General features: G+C 43.7%; 1 protein-coding gene across 1 annotated transcript in view; it reads left to right on the forward strand.

Moving 5' to 3' along the window:
• Positions 1–360: 360 nt before the first annotated feature.
• kmt2d (lysine (K)-specific methyltransferase 2D) overlaps positions 361–15,726 on the forward strand; it is a 36,674-nt gene continuing 21,308 nt past the window's right edge. The window contains exons 1-32 of the mRNA XM_039799357.1: positions 361–462; positions 1,392–1,465; positions 1,717–1,828; positions 1,944–2,146; positions 2,308–2,417; positions 2,524–2,686; positions 3,455–3,626; positions 3,745–3,859; positions 4,064–4,242; positions 4,353–4,654; positions 4,988–5,107; positions 5,217–6,025; positions 6,172–6,288; positions 6,432–6,545; positions 6,683–6,787; positions 6,887–7,068; positions 7,338–7,502; positions 7,704–7,813; positions 7,957–8,001; positions 8,110–8,295; positions 8,405–8,575; positions 8,674–8,796; positions 9,316–9,419; positions 9,518–9,653; positions 9,764–9,841; positions 9,929–10,006; positions 10,121–10,281; positions 10,506–10,770; positions 10,895–10,968; positions 11,803–11,853; positions 11,978–13,606; positions 13,702–13,872. Coding sequence (XP_039655291.1) covers positions 1,426–1,465; positions 1,717–1,828; positions 1,944–2,146; positions 2,308–2,417; positions 2,524–2,686; positions 3,455–3,626; positions 3,745–3,859; positions 4,064–4,242; positions 4,353–4,654; positions 4,988–5,107; positions 5,217–6,025; positions 6,172–6,288; positions 6,432–6,545; positions 6,683–6,787; positions 6,887–7,068; positions 7,338–7,502; positions 7,704–7,813; positions 7,957–8,001; positions 8,110–8,295; positions 8,405–8,575; positions 8,674–8,796; positions 9,316–9,419; positions 9,518–9,653; positions 9,764–9,841; positions 9,929–10,006; positions 10,121–10,281; positions 10,506–10,770; positions 10,895–10,968; positions 11,803–11,853; positions 11,978–13,606; positions 13,702–13,872 — 6,390 coding nt within the window. The 5' untranslated portion in view covers positions 361–462; positions 1,392–1,425. The remainder of the gene's footprint in view (positions 463–1,391; positions 1,466–1,716; positions 1,829–1,943; positions 2,147–2,307; positions 2,418–2,523; positions 2,687–3,454; positions 3,627–3,744; positions 3,860–4,063; positions 4,243–4,352; positions 4,655–4,987; positions 5,108–5,216; positions 6,026–6,171; positions 6,289–6,431; positions 6,546–6,682; positions 6,788–6,886; positions 7,069–7,337; positions 7,503–7,703; positions 7,814–7,956; positions 8,002–8,109; positions 8,296–8,404; positions 8,576–8,673; positions 8,797–9,315; positions 9,420–9,517; positions 9,654–9,763; positions 9,842–9,928; positions 10,007–10,120; positions 10,282–10,505; positions 10,771–10,894; positions 10,969–11,802; positions 11,854–11,977; positions 13,607–13,701; positions 13,873–15,726) is intronic.

Here is a 15,726-nt window from a genome sequence, read left to right on the forward strand (position 1 = left end):
TGTTGTGTCTATTGTGTTCTGACATTTGGAGATTTACGATTATATTAACCAACATTAGTGAGGCTACCATAACGTTAAGTAAAATATAATATACTATACGAATCGAAGCGGATCGACTCCTTTTTGTAAGTGTCGTCTGTTAATTGCCTTTAAACGTTAAACGCATGACTTCTTTCTATTCGCTGTGTGGATGAATAAAATGGTGAGCCCGTCCAGTCCTGCATTGTTTGTTGTAGAGAATTTTTGTTAATGGTGTGAATGTCACAGCGGAACTATGATGCGAGCGACAAAGGTTCTGCACGAAAGGATCTCCGCTGCAACAGGAAGTTCTACATACGGAAGTTGTGTTTTCTTTGTGTATCCCGATTTATGGTTGTTTTATTTGGGAAAACACCATTTTAGTTTTATCATTTTATGCTTTTTCACGCAGCAGTTTCACCGGTTTGGATTATGCATTGCTGGGTAAATGATAACTTGAATTGTTAGTGTTTTCCGATCGATGTAACCCTCGCGCTATTTTCATGAGTTTGCGAGGAAGCTCGATTGCATTAGTGCTAACGTTGGTCAAATTAACACACGGAAATCCTCTAAACTGAGGACGTTACAGCCATGTTGGTAATTTGTTGCATTGTCGTTAGTAAGTCTTGTGTAAGTCTATGTGAAAAGTGCTTTTGGGTGGATAGGGAGGCTCGTGTGTAGTTTTGTAGCAGAAGATGCATTTTGGGAATTACTTTTTTTATGATGTTAAACATATGTTGGCTAATGAAAATGGCATTTTCTATTTTGGTAATTAGGGCCCACTTAGCTGTTCGTTTTCATGAGAGGAAAACTTAAATCTTATGCATTTAGTATTTTTTTCATATCATTATCAGATCTATTTTCCCCATTCATTATGCAGTGATAACAGACCTGGTGCTAATAGCATAGATATTTATCAGATACAATTCCTAAGGTTGTTTGCATACTGTTATTTTAATTTTTTATTTGATGATTTAAAAAAAAAAACATAACACTTCACAGCAGTAATACATAGGCAGACCTTACAACAACAACACTAGTAAAACACATTTCATGCCACAATATAAAACAGCACAACAAGTGCAGACAATACAATCAACATATAATAGCAGGCGGCTTGGCAGCTATGTCAACATGCTTCTTTCTTTCTTGGTCATAACAGGTAAAAACAAAATATAATTCATACTGAGAATGCTACAAGGTACTTTGTAACCTTTTATTTCAGGCCACGTTAAACATGCTCCGTGAAACTTGTTTCAGATTTGTGGGCAGACTATTTCACTGTACTGCTGCACTGTAGTTTTACTGATTACTTAACTGTTACTTCTGATTAACATTTACATGTTGAATCTACCTATGTTTTTAAATTGCAGATCTCTGTCAAGGAGGTCAAAATCAGTACGGGGGATGGACGAGCAGAAATCAAACTGCGAAGAAAATGACTCAGGTAATATGTTCTTTTAGAAAAAATATCCATTATAAATGTAAAGTGTTCTACAGGAAGGTGACTAATATCACAAAGTGACTTTGCTCTGAAAGAGAAATGCACATTGCTGATACCAAAATACAATTTTTAATTTGTAAACCTAATGTATTAGAGGTGATTATAGCAGGTACATTAATATGGATTTGGTGAAAGCCATTTATTCCCATTGTTTAAAGTAAGTTTTTCTTTTCTTGTCTTTTTTTATTCTCTAGCTGATGACAATGCCCCTTCAAAGCAACTTGTCTCCTCTGAGGAAGAGTCCAAAGCCCTTTCTGCTGCTGAGGGCGTGTCTGGTGCTACTGCAGCCTCGTCCAGCACTCCTTTGTAAGTTATTCTTTCAATCATGAATTATATTGTCAACACTGTTGTGGTCTTTATCTCAAGAAGCTGCTCATTGAAGGGATTGTGGTTTTGAACAATTTCGTTTGTGACTGTACAGCGAGAGCGTTCAAGCTTGTGCGCTTTGTAACTGTGTGGAGCGGAGCCTGCATGGACAGCGGGAACTGAGACACTTTGGGCCGTCTTCTGAGCGGCCGACCCTCAAGCCATCAGCTTCACAACTGCCACAGCCTGGAAATGATGACCTGTCTTCCATTGGATTTTCTGATTCCCCTTGTCTGGCATCACTCTTTGAGGACTCAGGTTGAACTCAAAATATTATGCTATTATATTTAGTTTGTGTACAGTAAATACTTGCTTTTATAAATGAATTCTATTATAGGTTCCATCCCTTACAGCACACCGATGTAGAATTGAAGTTTGGTAAGACATTTTTACTGATTCTGTGCTTTTATATTGAACAGGGGGATGTTTGGTTCATTACTGGTGTGCGGTGTGGTCGGAGGGAGTAAGACGGATGGAAAATGAGGAGCTGGAGAACGTGGATAAGGCCGTTATCTCAGGGACACAGCGGGTAAGTGCACTGTCCATAGACTTGGATCAGGTGGTATCAGTTAAGAAAAAAGGGATTAACAGGCTTACTTCACAAAATCTTACTTGTTACCATTGGTTTGTTGCAGCTTTGCGAATACTGCAAAAGGCTGGGCGCAACCATTCGATGCCATGCTGAGGGCTGCTCACGGTTCTACCACTTCCCATGCTCGGCAGCCAGTGGGTCCTTCCAGTCTATGAAGCAGTTGGTCCTCCTCTGTCCAGAGCACATAGACAAGGCAGAAGAGTTGGGTAAGACAACCAGACATCTTTGTCAAAATTGTGATGTCATTACTTAGGGCATGCTCACAGTAGGGCTTGCGCTATGCACACAGAAAACTTGTGTGCTCTGTACTAATTTTGATTTTATTGACTGTGGACTGTACACTTTTTACATGTTTATGCTCTTTGTTGTCATAAAATGTCAACTCCCTGCATAGCTTGATATGCATATGCCACTATAGTGATGAGGACTGGCGGGTTAAATCAGCCGTCCTATACACAGTATGCCAGGCAGATGCACAGCTGACAACCTCACAGGTGCATGTGGTGCAGACAGGCTTAGACATACAGTCCGCAGACATTGAAGAGTTGTTTTGTTTGCACGGACCTGCAAGCGGTTCCAGGAAAGTGGCTGCATGTGTCCATGACAATGCACGCAACATTGTGGCTGTGCAACTGGTACAGGGAAAGGATGTCAGAGCCTCCCAGACAGGTGAACTGGGACTTAGGTGCCTGCTTGTCGTTTAACGATTGGTTAACGAGGGTCAGCTATCGGTCATAAAAAATTAGTATCCCTAATCTTCTTTAACAAGTTGAAACATTTTCAACTTTAAAAAATACTTACTTTGCTTAACAAAACATCAGGCATCTTTAAAAAGGGGCTACTGGCTACCTACCTTGTGGTTATTCCCTGCTGACTTTCATGTTGAACTAAGAACAACAAAAAAAGAAATTGTTCTAATACCCATTCATATATACATATATCATTTATACATATATCATTTATTGGTTTTACAGCAGGTGAGGAGGCTTGGTGTGCAGTGTGTGACTCAGCGGGGGAGCTTATAGACTTGCTGTTCTGTACGGGTTGTGGCCAACATTATCATGCGGCCTGTCTGGAGATTGGCGCCACGCCCATTCAGCGGGCAGGATGGCAGTGCCCGGAGTGTAAAGTGTGTCAGACTTGCAGGTGAGTCAAAGTGCAACCTATACTAGTGAATCAGATGTAGTGCCTGACCTTTGTCCAATTTTACCTATGCTTTATTTCCATATTTTAAGAGTAATGTCTTTATTCTTTATTTTCTTAGACAACCAGGAGAAGACTCCAAAATGTTAGTATGCGATGCCTGTGATAAGGGCTACCATACCTTCTGTCTCCAGCCACCCATGGATTCTCTTCCCTCTGACCCATGGAAATGCAGAGTAAGTCACGTTTGTCTTTCACCTCAGTACAAAGAGATGCCGTACCCCAGAAATGCATTGTGAGAGCAGGTTCACCTACTTTTTAGAAACTGAATCTTCCTGTCAGAACAAGTTTTTAGTTATCAATATATTTAAAAAAGCTTTTTCATGTGCTTCTTTGTTCATTTGGTTTACCTTTAACCCCCATTATCCATATTTTGTCAGAGGTGTCGTGTATGTACAGAGTGTGGTGTCCGTGGACTGGTGCTTCCAGGTTCGGCCCAGTGGTTTGACAACTACACCGTGTGTGAAGGCTGCCAGCACCATCGCAGCTCTATGTGTGGTGTGTGCAGCAAAGCTGCCAACCCATCTGTCCCTCTGCAGTGCTGCAGCATATGCCACAGGTTAGTTTGACGGAGAAGTGCAATAGCAATTCTTTTGAGATAGCTATCATGTGTGGGAATGTTACTCTATTGTCATAACCTATTTCTTGATGATCTCTTTATTGTCTTAGGTGTGTGCACAGTGAGTGTGCTTTACCGGGGGAGCTTCCAGAAACCAAGTGCATTTGCAGGCTTTGCAAGGAGGATCAGCAGCAGCCTGTCACCCAACCATACATAACAGAGATACAAACGAGAGAGGCTTCTGAGGAGACTGAAGGACACATGGATTTGATGGAGATGACAATCCAAACGGATGCACACATGGTGACCGAAGCGCAAACAGACTTGTCAGAGGTGACACCAGGACAGAAAAGCACATCAGAGATGGGTCAGGCTGAGGCCACGACTGACCAAGAGACACCCATGGACTTGGGTAAGTCTGAGTCGGACAAAACGTAATACAAAGCTTGCGAGACATGCAAGTCATGTGTTTTATTGGACTAGTAAAATAATGCAACTTGTTTATGTTGACTGGACCTTGGCCCATAAAAAACAACCTCTTTCTCTATCTTGGTTCTAAATGTAGCACTTGAAGTCGATCAGCATATTTGATGAAGTTGATGTACTTGCATGATTCTTGCAATTTTTGGTTTGTATCCACATGGTTGAATGCACTTATTGTAAGGGCTTTGGATAAGACGTCAGCTAAATAAATGTAATTTATGTCTGAGATGTGCCTCTGAAAGTGAACTACTTTTGACTTTAGGGGTGGAGTCTTCAGTTGTTGAGACAACAGACGTTGGAGAGAAAATCATGGAGGATGAGCTGCAGGTAGCAACAGAAAGATTGACTTCTGAGGTGCCAGCTGCTCCACTTGAGTCCACAGGTAACTTGGAACACATTGTAGACATATTTGTATGATGGTGTGCCGTAACTAATGATAGATTTATAAATGTTTACACTAATAACCACACATTCCTTAATCTTATATCTAGAATGTGCAACAAAAGAACAGAGAACCTCTTGTCTACCTGTTGATGAAGAGAGAGCAGAAGAGGCAGTCACCCAGGTGACTCAAGCAACCCCTTCCCAGGACCACACAGCGGAGACACAGTCTGACCACCCTGAAGCAGAACCAACACCGGTGTCACAGCAGGGCCCTGAAAATATGGAGGAGGAGAAGCAGGAGGCCACTCCCTCAGTGGAACAAGAAGTATCACCAGAGCCATTGAATAATGGCTCTCATGGCACAGAACTATTCATTAAGGATCCACAGAAGTTACCAGCTTCTCCTCCCTCTGTGGACAAAACGGAGCATTTTCCCTTGGATAATCGACAGGAAAGAAGTTCATGCCAGGACCCCCAGTCTCCTTCTCCTCTTTCTTTATCTGTAGACACACAAGAGGCCCTCTCTTCTATGGAAATGGAGGGGAGGTTACTACCTCACTCTGAGGAGGAGGAGGATGATGATGATGATGAAGAAGAGTATGATGAGCAAATGAAAGGAGAAGGACTTAATGAGGACATAAAGGAGGAACTGCAGGAGCAAGAGGTTAAGCGGGAATTACTGCTGGACGAGATGTCTAATATGAGCCATGGAGATGAGAGCAGCAGTGGCTTTCTGGGCTCTCCAGGAGAAGCAGATCCTCAGCTCTCCATGGAGTTTGGCCTTGTACCTGCTGGCCGCTCACACACCGATAACCTGCTCACTGAGACTGATGACTCGCTTCCCTTTGAACCCTTCAGAAGCGACAGAGAGAAGGCAAAACGCAGAGGATCCCCAGGCCGCTCACGGGTCAAACAGGTGAAGTCACCATGTACAAGTTGGTCTATGTTTATTAAGTGTATTTTGCTTGAACAGCTGACATTTTGCTTTTGACACTTGTTGTTTTTAAGATGTCATTGTCACAACACAACTTTACATTTAAATGGTTTTTCCTCGGCTTGTAGGGGCGAAGCAATAGTTTTCCTGGGAAGCGTAGACCTCGAGGGGGTGGTGGTGGAGGGAGAGGGCGTGGTGGGAGGTCACGCCTCAAAGCCATGGCCTCCTGCATTGATGCTTTCTTGGTGAGATGTACTTTACACCCCATACAGATGTTCTTTGATATTCTTTCACTTTTGTAATGTAGTCCTAATTACTCTTTTATAATTTGTCATTTCATGATGTATTTTGGCACAATGTTTATAACTGTTTATCCCCTTGTTCACAGCTAAGCATGGCCACAGACACTGGACTAAGTAAGGAGGAAGAAGATGAGGAAGATGACACCATGCAGAACACAGTAGTTCTTTTCTCAAACACCGATAAATTTGTCCTGCTCCAGGTACAGCTCTAGTTGTAGTTTAACATTTTGAATTACTTTGGTTTACAACCACAGTTTTCACTTTCAAATGCAACACAAATACTTTACTTTGTTTCCTCTCTTATTTTTTTCCTCTCACTTTCTCTCCTTTGTTTTAGGATATGTGTGTTGTGTGTGGCAGTTTTGGAAAGGGTGCGGAGGGGCAGCTGTTGGCTTGTGCTCAGTGTGCCCAGTGTTACCATCCTTACTGTGTGAACAGCAAAGTAAGCACAGTGTTATCTTTTGATATTTTTTTATTTATTTTTTTATTCATCACTGTATTTTTTAAAATTTAGATATAGTAAACCTGATATCTTTTGTAGATCACCAAGACGATGCTCCGTAAAGGCTGGCGCTGTTTGGAATGTATTGTGTGTGAGATGTGTGGAAAGGCTTCGGACCCCTCCCGTCTGCTGCTGTGTGATGACTGTGATGTCAGCTATCACACCTACTGCTTGGACCCGCCCCTGCACAATGTTCCCAAGGGTGGTTGGAAGTGCAAATGGTAAAGAAAATGTAAACTAAGAGCACAGTACTTCATTCAGCCTTGTAGCTTTGAATGGGGTCAAATGGAAATGAATACATGTCAATTTGCATATTATGTAAAACACTCATGCCTCAGCTCTGCATTAGTAATTCAGAAGCCCATCTCTCTGCCTCTTGCTTCTGTAGCAACAGAACATTTTTTGCACCACTCAAATTGGCATCTGTATTTTTTAAATCTTGCATATTAGCTGTATATTTGTTACAGAGTGCTTCACTGCTTCTGTGCAGGTGTGTGTGCTGTGTGCAGTGTGGTTCTAACTCCCCGGGTTTCCACTGCGAGTGGCAGAACAACTACACCCACTGTGGCCCCTGTGCCAGCCTCGTCACTTGTCCAGTATGCAGAGAGAACTTCATGGAGGAGGAGCTCCTGCTGCAGTGTCAGTACTGCGATCGGTAGGTGCTGCTCATTAGAACTGTACATGCACACACCAGACACAGAAACTGAGGTATTCATGAGACTGCAGCTAATGAAGACAAGCGGGGAATGGGTTCTTCATGTATTTTTCATTTCATGAATTATTCCATAACATCTTTGATTTGCGCTGTGATTTGTTATAAGTATGTGTATCAATGTATTTCTGTGCGCCTGTGCAGATGGGTCCATGCTGTCTGTGAGAGTCTGTACACAGAGGATGAGGTGGAACAAGCTTCTGATGAGGGCTTTGCATGCACATCCTGCACTGCATATGTTCCAAAACCTGTGGGTAAGTCCCAGAATGACACTATTTTAAAACTGACGACACAGAAGACTATGGTTAAAAAAAAGAAAACGCAGGATATTCTCATATTTACTGATGAAATGATTTTCTTTTGCTTTCTCTACCTGCTTTTATGGCTTTGTTCACAGTAGTAGAGTCAGCCATTATGGCTTCAATAAAGATCAAAGAGCCAGGTTAGTGGATTTCTGCTTTTTCATGTTTGTTATGACAAGCACATTATGCATGGTCATGCATGGTTTTTGTTCTGTAAGTCCTTCATATTTGCAAATGTCACTTTGCAGAACCCCAGTTCTACCGGTTGGAGGGTGTGTGGCTGACGGAGTCGGGTATGTCCCTGCTTCGCAGCATCTCCATGTCTCCCCTGCACAAGAGACGGCAGCGTCGCTCCCGTCTCGGCACTCTGTGTTGTGAAGGAGGTCCTGACGGAATGGATCTGAGGGAGGTCGAAGAAGGGGAGGATGGAAAAGGTTTGCACACTTTCTGCTTATCCAGTGGTGTATTCACAATTTTCTGGGGTGTCTTGCTCCTCTTTAATGTAAGACTTTGTGCAAATTCAATGTTGTCTTGTATATCTAGGCTGTGGGGAGCCCATGGAATGTGATTCCAAGATGGAGAACCCAGGGAGCCCTGACAGAGAAGGTGGTGCAGAGGGAGGTACTGAAGGCATGGCTGACTGCGAGGGTCTCAAAGGAGGAGCAGAGGAGACAGAGGATAGCAAAAAAAGAAAACGGAAACCTTACAGGCCTGGTAACCTACCCAGAATTTCACAAAACAACTTGTAACATCTGCAAAGTTGTCTGAGCATCCACAAAATATGAAAAATATTTATTTACTAATTGTACTAGGAATTGGAGGTTTCATGGTGCGACAAAGGAAGTGTCACACACGGATGAAGAAAGAATTTTTTGCCCAGCTGGCTGGAGAGACTACGTTAGATGGACAGCCAATAGAGCGAACCATTGACGAAGGTTAGTGACAACAGTGGACCGTTTTTTTCATTTTGTCCAATATTAAAATGTTATGATAAAATAATTTCAGAATTCAGGAAGTAGTAATGACTAAATGGAGTGGATGTTCAGTGCTTTACTTAGAAAAACCAGTTGTTGAACACGGGACATCCTTTAGATGGACATTAGCCTTGCATGGAAAAAAAAGTCCACTTCCTTAACACAGCGGGGGTGCCAATGTAGATGGATCGGACAAAAAAAGCTGGGTCATCCAGAAAAAAGTTGATCCTGGCTTAACTTTTGCCATAAAGCCTTGTGATCTACCTAGGCGCTGAAGCAGCACGCCCCCACCAATGCAACCCCTTGCATTTTTATTTATTTATTTATTTATTTTTATAACACGTGGCTGAGTTTGGCCTTAACCATCCTGAATTAATCCTAGGGAAGGGACAGCGTCGCTGCATTTGTATTTATGATTATTGTAAATTTGGGAAACTGAATTGCATGGTTATATATGTGTAGGACCTCACCCTGACACAGATAACATAATGGATCCTAAACCAGTGGAGGGCGAGGAACAGGCCAAGAAACGTCGGGGACGGAAGAAGAGCAAACTTGAAGACATGTTTCCAGCTTATCTCCAGGTTTCAAGTCTATCTATGCCCCATGCTTTAAACATTACTAAACTTATGGTATCCAAGGACATAGTGTTCATATCTAAAATGTTTGTAATTCGCTGCAGGAGGCTTTCTTTGGGAAGACGCTAATAGACTTGAGTAAGAAAGCTGTGATGACACCCCCAGGGCAGAGGCCAGGCGCATGCCTTGTCCGACCTTCATTACCAGCTCCATCAGGGGTCAAAACTACTGCCCCAGAGAGTAAGAACACTAGCTTGACCTATGACTCATGAAAACTGTGTGCAAATTATTTGTGACACTGAGTGTGGAAAAGGTTGGTACCTTTTTGACCTTTGTACTTCTCTCACTAGCTGAGGATCGTGTGGTGAAAGATAATTTTCCTCTCAAGCAAGAGGGGGGTGAGGCCCCCCAGGCTCAGGGAGAAGCAGGTATGTGTGTGTTTGGTGGTGTTGCTACTGGTTTCTTGTTATGGTCTTGAGGTAATTGCAGGTTAGTTTAAAATTATACATTTTTAGGGGTTTCTGCACCATCCTCATCGCTGAGGGACCAGGCGTCAACTGATCCTCATGACTCTGATGCAGAAAAAAGTGAAGGTAGTCCCCTGAGAGGATAAGTTTGTCTATACAGTATGCAACATTAAATTAGGGAAACATTTAATACCTGACGTTAGCGTCATACCTTAACATGCTGTTGTCCTTGCGCCACAGGTCTTCCGCAAGGGGTGGAGAGTCAAGACTCTGAGCAGTTCTTCAGAAAGGTTCTGGGAGTGTCAGACGGCTCCTCTTTGGGGGGCATGAAGCCCATCTTGGAGGGCAGTAAGGGAGAACTCAATCGTAGCACTCTGCCGCAGAGAGCTCTCCTCTCAGGTGTGTACAAGGGCATGTCTGCAGAAGATCACATAATTAAAACCTTTTTTTAAAACCATATTTCTTGTATAATTGAGGGCTTTGTAAAAAAAAAAAATTGGGTTTTTTTAGGTTTTTTTTTCTTTTGAGCCTCCACATCTGATACAATGTAGTTCTTATTATAGAATACATAATTGATTTTTTTTCCAGTGTTGGTGACCCATGTAAGCCCTTTGTTTAATATAAGACAATAACCTCTCATATGGTGTACAGGGACCGAGGAGGACTGTTCAGTCCAGAAGGGGGTGAGGAAAGCCCCTGGGCAACTCCCTCCACCCCAGCAACCCCCTCCTCCCCACCGACCCCCACTGAGGCAGAAGGCGATGGGCTGTCCTACAACCAGCGCAGTCTCCAGCGCTGGGAGAAAGATGAGGAGCTGGGAGAACTCTCAACCATTTCCCCTGTGCTTTATGCCAATACCAACTTTCCAACTCTCAAACAGGACTACCCAGGTAAGTGTGGGAGAAATGTCATACGAATATGTACAAACTATTATTAGACCAAACAGACCTAACTCTTTTTTAAAAGTATATCTCTTAGCTATTGAGCAGCTGTTAAATGTTTCTCCTGTCACAGACTGGGCTAGTCGCTGTAAGCAAATCATGAAGGTCTGGAGGAAGGTGTCCGCTGCTGATAAGGTTCCATACCTGGTAGGTTCTCTCTCTCTTTTTTTTTTAATTTTTTAATTTTTTTTTAATAAAGGATTAATTTATATTAACTCAACAATTGTTTCCTGCAGTTCTCTTATAACACATTTCTAAAATGTAGTCAATGACACCAGGTTCCTGCTATTCTGTGTTAGAATTGTCCCTAGTGGTGTACGGTTCCCTCGTTTCTATGCAGAAAACCACAAGTGAAAAATGACTAAACGCAGAAATATAGGAAACTGTTACTTAAATTTGAAATGTCCAGTAGGTACAGTGAAAACCTACCCCTATGAAATGGGACACCACTTGGTTACGTCATCGTACATCGTCGCTAGTTGGCTGCCATGGAGTCCATTCAAGGCTAGTCCAAGAAATGCGGAACTGTTGTGCAAATCAGCAATGTAATGTTGGCGTAGCAAACTAGCGATTTTAACAATGTTTCAACTAAGAACATGGTTGCAAATATATATGTACAGGACTGTGTAGAGCACAAAACAAGACTGTCGTAATTTTTAAATAAATTATTTAAGCCGAAAATACTTACTATGAGACTCTGGGCACCCCTTGGTTTCAAGTAAGCTAGTGAAAATGCTTGGGTTTTAAGGGATATCTACCCCTTCCCCTTAGCCCTACCCCTCGACCAAAACGAGAATTGGGATAGCCCTTACTCTCACGGGAACGTGCAAAACTAAGGGGAAGGGGTAAGACAGAGAATTGGGATTCCTACATGCATGTATGATGTTTCTGCAATTAAACAAAATAAATTGTTTATTCAGACTAAAATTAAATTTTAAATTCTTCTTAATATTCTTTTTCTTATCTAATTCTTTTCTGCAGCAAAAGGCCAAAGATAACCGAGCAGCTCAGCGGATCAACAAGGCGCAGAAGGTGATTAAAGCAGCAGCATCCTTTTTGTAAAGTCAAGGTGTATGAAAGGTTTGGTACCTTTCATTGGAGTCGTGGTACGTGATTGTTCATGCTTCCTCTGTACTCTTCTCTTTTCTTCCCACAGCAGGCAGAAAGTCAGGTGTGCAGGCCAGTCAAGACAGAGGGAGTGCGTGTGAAGACCGAACGGCCCAGTTTACACCTCCAGATCCCTCCACCTTCAGGCTCTACGTCAATCTCTTCCCAGCCCAGCTCTGCAGAAAGCCCATTTCCCTTCCCTCCAGATTCAGGATCATCCTCTGTCTTTTTCTCAGATGGACCTGTTAAGACACCGGGATCAGCTGAAATCCGGACAGATCCCTTGGCCATGCTTCCTCCTCAATCTCCCCATTCTCACTCTCACCCAAACACACCCTTCTCCCATGCTGGGGCCAGCCCCTTACAGGCCTCTTCCTCAGGTTATTCCGCTTCCGGCCCACAGGGTCCTCCTCAGGGACGGCCAGCCAGTCTTGGCCCCTTTGACATGCAACCAGGAACTCCTGGAACCCCCAGACGGGCTCAGCAGGTTGACCCCTACTTCAGATCACAGCTGCAGCAGCAACAGGGTCATCAATCACAGCAAGGCTCTCAGGAGTCCCTAGGTCCTCCAGAAAGTCCTCATTCAAGAGGCGCAGGGCTTGGGGAGTCGCCCATCTTCTCGCCACCCCACAATACCCACTATGGAGACCCTTACAGAACCCAGCAAGGGATGGGACGGCCAGAGTATGGTTTATCCCCATCACCCTCTGCAGTAGCTTCCTCCCCAGCAAGCACAGGACAGTACAGGGCTGAAATGAGTGCACCTTCTCCACGCTCCTCTGCAGTTGGAAGACCTGATCTATCCACCGGCTCTCCTGCTGGGATGCTGGAGTCTGGAGATGGATTATTCAAGGCACCTATGACACCACGAATGCACCAAGGGGATGGTGGGGCACTTCATCCTGGAGCTTCCCCTAGCCACCACTCTGAAGGCTACAGGCAGTCTCCCTCCCACCCTTTCTCTGACCCCCATGGTCAGCCACCACTGACTCCCAGACCGCAGTCAGGTGACAATTGTTCTCTTGGACCCCAGAGACACCCTGTAGCTCAACAGGAACTATGCCCTAGAGTGCCCTCCAGCCCACAGTCCCAGGGCAGCTCTCAGTCTCCCCACACTCCTGGTTGCCTCTCCAATGATGCTTACTCTGTCCATTCTCCTGCCACGCCTCGTTTCCAATCCCCAGACCCTTGTTCTCAGCCACCTTCAAGGCCACAATCTAGAGACCCTTTTGCTACTATCCACAAACCCCCTCGCCCCCCTTCGGTTGCCCCAGAGGGAACTGCAAGTTACAAAAGCTCACCTCATCCTAATCAGCCACTTCCATCCCATCCCACCAACAGTTCCATAGGGGATCCTCTCTCTGGTAAACCGTCAGCACCTCCTACCTTCAGCTGCAGTCCTAGCACGGGAGGCTTCCAAATAACCCAACAGCAGAATCAGATGTTACAGGGTCATCTTCAGCAACAACCGCCACAAACTCAGCAGACTATCGGGGCAGACAGCTTCAGCTCCAGGGTGCCAGCTCTTTCTGGATCTCAAGAACTACCAGCTGTCCGCCCACCAGACACACCTCTTCAGCCAGCTTTACCAGGCGCTCAAGAAATGCCTGATATTTCAGCAGTGCAGGACCCTGCATTAGTTGGCCTTAGCCCCTCTGAGCTAGAGAAGCACCGACAGGTATCAACTTATTAGCCAGTAAACATGTAAGTAATGCTATGCACCTCCTAGGCATTTTGCTAACCGTGCTTCTTATGTTGTTGTTGTTTTTTTAGCGACTGAGACTGAGGGAATTCTTAATCAGACAACAAATGCAGAGAAATTCCATTAGACAAGAGAAGGAGGCTGCTGCTGCTGCTGGCAGTGCATCCCCTGGCTGGTCTGGAGGAGAGATGGGAGCCTTTCAACAAGACAAGGCCCACAGAGCACCACCACCTTATCCACAGGTACAGGCCATAGACCTTACAAATGTAACGTCTTTACAACAGTGTGATGTAGCAATTAGGAAGATGTCTTTGTATGGCATCTATCTATAAATTGCAGGAACGTTTGTCTGTCTGGGTGTTATGCGCATATCTCTTGAATTGTTAGTCCGATGGATTTTAAACTTGATGGGTGTCTTGCTACGGGCACGAGTAAGTGCAGTGCCAAGTTTGACGCTGTTTGGATTAGAAATGCAAAAGATATCATTAAATATATAGGTAGCACTACTTTGGACTGTCTTTGACTTTGAATAAACAGACAATTCCCGAATTTAAGGACGTTTCAGAATCTCACACATGCAAAGCGCAACCAGCTACGGGGGGGGGTGTTACTAGCTACGTGATTGCTGGATAACTTTTCTTGACTTTCCTGGAGCACGAGCGGATAGCTGAAAGGAACATCACGACTGTTGTGTGGAATAAGATTGGTGTGGAAAAAAAGGCCCTATGCTTTTCACTGTCTATTTTTTCGCTAAGAGGAAACTCAAAAAAAAGCCATTTGCCAACACTAAATATCAAACAAAAGCCAGTCACTATATAGTATTAAGTTGCTGTGAGCTGTAGCCTACATTCACCACTTCTAAACCGAGGCAGAACATAACGTAATCTCAGAGATTATTCCTTCACAGCGCTGTGCAATGCGAGAAAATGTCAGAGCTGAACTGGGCAGACACGGCACTTTTCACCAGACTCACCCCGGGTTAATTTAGTATACTGCTAACTAATAACATTACCGTCACCAAAATACCTACGCGACTCAAATCCCCTACTTCACAGTTAACTGTCAAGCCACTAAACCTGTATGGAAATGAACACCTGCGCTGAAAGTAAGTCAATAGTAGGGTATACAGGGGAGTTGCATATTAAGTGATTTGGGGTCCTTCTGTAAGTAATTTTGGGGTGATGAATTGAAAAAAATGATGAATTCTATAAGCAGCAATACCACAGTCCAAGCAATAGGTCCGTTCCAAACAGGCACATTTTCAACGGGCACTGCACTAGTCTCTACAATCCCAGAAAATACCTGGGGTTTCATTTATAAAACTGTGCGTAGGATCCTTACTATAAGTGTACGTGCGCACAAAAGCCCAAATTAGCGTACGCCGAAAAAAAGTCAGATTTATAAAACCGTGTGTACGCACACCTGTAAGCAATGTTCCCTTCATTCAAATCACAGATTGACTACAAGTGTGCGTATGTGGATCAGCCTCTTATCCCGCCCTGTACACGCCCATTTTTAACCATAAATAGTCAATGTAAAGCACCTTGTGAATGCTGATCAGTATGTTAATGACCGTTGCAGTTTTTCTTCGTTACACCGAATCATGCCGAATCATGACGACTGCGGAGAAAACAAACAAAAAAAAACCAAAAAACGCTCGGGAATTGCTGCCAATTGAATTATAATTTCGGCCTGTTGTCCCACAGTGTAGGGAAACCGGATCTATAGACTACCTTTTATTAATAAAATCTTCCAAAACAGCAGGTATTACGGCCCTCGATATACCAGACGTATATAATAAGATTTAACAGAACTATATATTATATCCAAACAAGCCTTAGTGATGAAGTTGAAGATTGTATATAATATTTATTTTAAAAAAACACTTAGCTGTCTGACATTTCCCTCTGGAAACAGCCGGATTCACCCAGAGTGGCGAGGACCTGTATTTGGACCGGGATGGCACGGTTCCGGCGCGTTGCCCTCTCTACTGGACCCAATTCAGTACATAGATCCAAGAGCGCAGCTATATTACTGTTACAGCTATATTAGGGAATTTAAATCGGCATATTAGCCAGTCATCGTCATGGTTCCTG

Source organism: Perca fluviatilis, chromosome 5 (assembly GCF_010015445.1).
Source record: "Perca fluviatilis chromosome 5, GENO_Pfluv_1.0, whole genome shotgun sequence".
Classification (NCBI taxonomy): domain Eukaryota; kingdom Metazoa; phylum Chordata; class Actinopteri; order Perciformes; family Percidae; genus Perca; species Perca fluviatilis.